This window comes from Cyprinodon variegatus, unplaced genomic scaffold, assembly GCF_000732505.1.
Source record: "Cyprinodon variegatus isolate N-32 unplaced genomic scaffold, C_variegatus-1.0 Scaffold275, whole genome shotgun sequence".
Lineage (NCBI taxonomy): Eukaryota > Metazoa > Chordata > Actinopteri > Cyprinodontiformes > Cyprinodontidae > Cyprinodon > Cyprinodon variegatus.
The window spans coordinates 480,802-486,627 of record NW_015150728.1 but is presented as its reverse complement, the minus strand read 5'-3'; the positions used below and the strand labels follow the sequence as shown (position 1 = coordinate 486,627).

The 5,826-nt window shown below is 38.6% G+C and overlaps 1 protein-coding gene across 1 annotated transcript in view; it reads left to right on the top strand.

The window, feature by feature from the left end:
* cep192 (centrosomal protein 192kDa) overlaps positions 1-5,826 on the top strand; it is a 57,673-nt gene that overhangs the window by 43,514 nt on the left and 8,333 nt on the right. Inside the window, exons 43-44 of the mRNA XM_015383073.1 lie at positions 4,161-4,266; positions 4,817-5,092. Coding sequence (XP_015238559.1) covers positions 4,161-4,266; positions 4,817-5,092 — 382 coding nt within the window. The remainder of the gene's footprint in view (positions 1-4,160; positions 4,267-4,816; positions 5,093-5,826) is intronic.

The following is a 5,826-nucleotide window of genomic DNA, read 5'->3' as shown; positions in this document are numbered from 1 at the left end:
CAGGAAGACGTTACTTGGATATAAGCTAACGGAATATCTTCAGAACGGCTCCAAATGATACAGAACTCATATGGGTGAGTAGAACATGATGTAATAACGTAAAATCAAGGGCCCAATGTAAAAAAAAAAACCTGAGTTCCCCTTTAAGACAATAAAAGACCTGGAATATTTCAGTTAGAGTGCAATGAATCTAAAATATATGAATGTTCAAGTTTTATCATTACATAATGGAAAATATTGAACTTTATCACAATATGCTAGTATTTTGAGAAGGACCTGTGATACTCCGAGCTCTGTGGGCGCTCCCCTGGAAGCTGCTGCTGTGGTGCATGCTGGGAAAGCTGTCAATAGCGGGAACAAACAAGTCTGCTCTGATGCATGCTGGGTAAAGAGGGAGGGGCGAGAACAACATCCGGGGACTTCGTCTGTTCTGGGTCTTCTTGTTCTTGTGAATTGGAACAGTACTAGGACTGAGGCTGATGACGTTTTTCCAGTTCATGAGCACATGAGAATGCACAAGTACGCATTCTCTGATGATGAAATGCACTGAAATTGAATTTCTGCAGCAGTTTTCATAACACTACTAACATCTGTAAGAACTACGCTCCCAAAGCCACCAGTTACTCCTGATTTCAGACTGAAAGTCTTCTTCTGAGGTTAGCTTACCCCTCGCATTGCTTGAAGAGTGAAAAGAGCTGACCTGGTCATATACTTGCACTGATTTCTATATCTGAAAGGCCTTATTTTTCAACACGAGAATGATAAAGTTTTAGGGATGCATTTTTAATGGTTTAGTCTTTAATTGGAGCCTCATTAGAACTTGGTGGATGGGTTATTTGACCAGTGTGGGTCAGATGGTCTTTGGATACTTCTATTTAAAAATTAAATCTATTTACTTTTCACTCAAATCAGAAAAGGAAAATGATTTCCACTGCTGCTAATATTATGTAAATTTGAATATTTTTTGATGTAACATTGTTTGTTAGACTGGTTTTAATATGTTGCATGATAAACAGCCCCCTTCATTTCCACAGGTGCAGGGTTTTACCCCCTCCTGAAGTTAGCATGTTCTTTCTGTAGATGATTGTTCTCTCTGGGTACTCCAGCTCCCTCCTACAGTCCAGAAACTATACTGTTAGGTTAAAAGGCTACTCGGCACCCTCTTTTTTTTTTTTTTTTTTATATCATTGGTTTGTGTGTTTGTCCCCTGTTTTGGCATCAGAATGAGGGCTGTTTTTATGGTTTTGCCATCATTGAGGGAGCCTTCTAGTCTCACTTTGTTTTTTTGTGTTTTTTTGCAGTTGGCTTTAGAAATAAGCAGGGACAAAAATGTGCTCAAATAAAAGCAGGATGTTTGTAATTAGGAAATTAAAGTGTGTGACTAGCTTGCTTTCTTTGCAAATTCTTAAGTCAAATTAGTACTAGCCAATTAGAAGCAGGGAAGCGCAGTTGATGGCTTCACCCTCCTAGGAAAAAATGGAACATTTGGCTAAAAGATTCTGCTAAATAGTTCCAATCGCAGGGGATTTAGAAGTGGGTTTATGCAATACCCATTAAAAAATAATAAGTGGGTATACACCATATACCTTGAACCACACCACTGCATATGAGCAGGTAGAAGTAACATTTTTTCCCCCAAAGTTTATTTATGCTTTAACATGTGGTACAATATAAAGACATACAACAAAATTATATAGATAACAAAGTACCTTTAACATATAAACATAATTGGGCTAGAACCAACCCCAATATACCCACATATATACTCCCATACAGAATACAAAAAAAATAAAATAAGTAAATGATAAAAAATAAATGGAATAAATAAATGGTAATAATAATAATAAAAAAAAAAACAAAAAAAAAACATTTCCTTCAGTGTCAGGGGACACCGCTGTTGATGTGTCAGACAAACAACTCAAATCAAGACAGAAGATAAAAGAGAGGAGAAAAAAAGATATTGATAACAATACCTAACAGCTACATAAATTTCACCTCATCAGTCTGGGATATTAGGTAAATCAATCTTTCTAAGGACCTTTAATAAGGGGCTCCACAAACCCAGAAATCTTGCAGAGGAGCCTCTGGGGTAGAAGTAACATTAAAGAAAAGGTGTTGAAAAGAAAATACAAATTATAGTGACGCTTAAACCATTTGATTGTGTCTGAATTTTAGGCTAGAAAGCACTTTTTTTCTGTAAAGGTACTCAGAGTACAGTGGGCCCTTTGCTGGTCCTTGGCTATTCCCCTACAAGTCCTTTTTAAACATCTAAAGTAATCTTTCTGTCATCTAAAGAGAGGCGTCATCTCCTGGTCTGACCCTGTAATTCCGTGAAAGGTTGGAGTCAGAGTAAAAAAATATGAACGCCCAGGAGAAGGCCAGTGGGTGGAAGTTGGAGGGGATTTTGCTGCCATTCGGCTGGCTTTTGACTGGGAAGCCATTTTGAATGGCTGCTATTGTAAGTACAGTAACCAAAGATTTAACTCGAGTAACAGTTTGACTTCATAAGATTCCTAAAGTAAAACGTATGGTGCAGTAGAACTACTCTTTAAAGTACATTTCATCAAAAAGTTAAATGTAACTAGTTACTACTCACCTCTGGGACTACGGTGTGACTTGTTTTTAGGTTTTGCGATTCACCATATTNCCCCTTAGTTTTGTACTTTTATCTGTCTTTAATTTAAATATCCTTTTATCTCAAACGGTCATGACTAACTTTGATTATTGATCCGGATTGTGATTGAAACTAACCCCAGAAATATGCTGGTGAATATTCTCAGTCATCCAGGTCATAGTCATTCCAAGAAAGTAAAAAAACAAACCACTGGACTTTGTTTCCAACTTTTGAAGACATTTTGTTTCCCATCCTAAAAGCTTTTTTATAAGAAAATAGGTGGTTTGAAAGGGGCATGAAGGAAGCCATCTATGTTAAGAAAGAAAAACCAACCTTAAACAGAGGGGGTGGACTCAGATTTCAGCTTTGAAAAACCTACAATGCAGCAATTGAGTTAATCCCTTCCCACTATCATCGCAACCCCAGCCCCTTTACAGGGGAACAGAAGACCCCTCCTATTCAGCCAGGCTAACAATTCCCTTTAACGACCCCCCTTTCAGAGACATAGACGGGTATGCGGCATTACAAGCTAACAAAAGAAGCCAAATGACCCCCATTCTGAAGGGATGGACCCATTCGTCTGTTTCAATTTGCATGTTATCGAAGCAAAAACAGGGCTTTGTTGGGCTACTGTATAAACCCTCAAACTCAACGCTATTTCTGACATTTTGAATTGAAAAAGCTTCATGGATGGGAAGCAAAACGTCTTCAAACTTCAAAACAAAGTCTAGTGTTTTTCTTTTTTTTTTTTTTTTTTCTTTTTTTGGAACAACCCCAGAGATAATTTTCTCTTCTCCTCCCTAAACATGCATACCGTAAACCTCTATTATACCCCTTTCCCACTTGGCAAAAAAAAAAAAAAAAAGCTTTTAATGGCAGTGGGACCAACTCACTGACACCTGTCAACCTGGGTCAAATGACTTGGCAAGTGACCTGCGTTAAAATCCCCTCTGCTCTGATCAGCATGCTGTGAGCACACCAGAGCTGGGCTGATCCACTCAATTACCTGACACCATTGAGCACAACATACAGACGTCAACACACCGTGCCAGATGTGTCTGATCTACCAAGCCAAGACAAAAAAACAATAAAGCACGCTGACTACAGTCTGACTACACACTGACTTGTTTCTCTCCATTGTTTACTTTCCTGATTTCTGTCGCATTGGTAACATCATCAACTCTAGCCCAGCATGTTGGTATCACTAGACACACAGCTGTCAGGTAGGGGTTGGACTCAGCTTTTTTTGCCTATGGGAAGGGAGTCAAATGCCGATTGTTAGCAGGTCNCAAGAAGTTAAATGTAACTAGTTACTACTCACCTCTGGGACTACGGTGTGACTTGTTTTTAGGTTTTGCGATTCACCATATTCACATAGCGCTGAATTAGTTTTTACTGGTATCTCATTAAAAGGACTTTGGTGCAACATGAGGACAATTATAATTATTTAATGCATTTTAAACCTTGATATGCTTTCATACAAGTAAATGACCCTCAGAGTGTATTTTGTTCCTGACATAATTTTTTTCTGTTTTTGTAAACCCAGATGCCAGCTGCAGATTTTGATCAGCCCCAACCCCTCGCTAGCCACGAAGTCTGCCCTGCTGCCGTGGAGCGGACAGATTTATGTCCAGTGTGACGGACAACAGAAGGTATGGCCACATGCTAGGTTAGGACTGAGGCAAAGTGGACTAATGGATGATTGTTTACTGAATGATGAAAGGATTTTTCGCTAAGGATGGATGATAGATCAATCTCAGCTTTTTTAATATTGGATTCACCTTATTTTCAGTTATGTCCATACTCTTCAGTGAAAGTAACCTGGCAGTAGCCAGATTGATGTGTAGAAAGTACAAAAACAAATGTATTTAAGGTCAGATTGCCATACACTTAAAAAACTCCAAAAAGTAAGTAATTAAATAGTTTTTTGTACATGACTAAAGGGATACAAGCCCGCTGAGGTGTTTTAAAGTGTATTTTTTCATGCCAAACTAAACGGATAAACTAAAAGCACAAACAGATATTGAGTACAGGTATGCTGATCTGACAGAACATCAGCTTTTAGTGATGGAACAAGTTGCTGTGTTAGGATCCCTGAAGTTATTTGACATTAACCGTTTCTAATAGTCGGTGTTAAAACTCTGTGTGAGGAGGTAGCTCTTTACATTATGGCTTTTGCTGTTTGTTTGTTTTTTTTTTCAGCTCATTAAGGTCCAGATTCGCCGGGACTTGGCTCTGGACGTGTCGGCAGTGCCAACTGATACCTCTTTGTCCGCCCTGCCGCCTCAGGCTGCTACTCCTGTGCTGCCTGTAGTGCGACCCGCCACCAAGCCGTCAGTGACCCCACAGGACCTTCCCAGCCTGGTGGAAATTAGCAACAAGACCGTCACCTTTCCAACCACTCCTTTAGGAGAAACATCAGGTGGAGAAGTTTCTATTAGCAACCTTGAATTGCTGAATGTAAAACTATATCGAGAGGCTGATGTTTTGTTTAACTGTTTACTCTTAGGGGTATAAATGATTGATTTTAGCTTTGGGAAAAGGAAATGAAGTTGTACATTTCTGATTGATCCTTCGTCAGTTGATTTGGATCTTCACAAAAAATCTGCTCCGGTTCAGAAGCTCTGTTGCTGTGAAGTAGTGATGGGTTCATGAGGCGTCATGAAGCATTTTGACACATTGGCAAACTGTGTCGATACTGTGTCACTGAATATTGACACCTGCTGGACATTTAAAAACACTACATATAGTCTCTGACAGACTAAAGTGACATTGATTTGATGACCTTTAGTATGAAATCAGATTTAAAACCATTGTTTGCTTTAATGTATTATTTCATATTTTCATTGAAATTGAAAATATGTTTGATTTAAGAGTATTTGGCACTAGGATTTATTTATTTAAGATAATAACTACAGGAAGAACAGCAAACTAAGAGCCATTTAGAATTCAGATAAGTTTATTGATAACTGAGAGGAACAGGACGACACAACAAGAACATTAAATCAAATATGAGATCAGAATGGTCCCTCTCAGCTAAAACCTTTCTTTTCCCTGAGGCTGATCAGTTTCCCTGATTAGTTTGATGATAAACCGCAAAAGATCAGAATTGTCAGATTCGTTGTTTAGACAGATGCACTTATAAACATTTTAGTGCATCAGGTAGTTGGAAACAGCTCCTGTATCAGTCACGAGACTTTCTTGACACTATA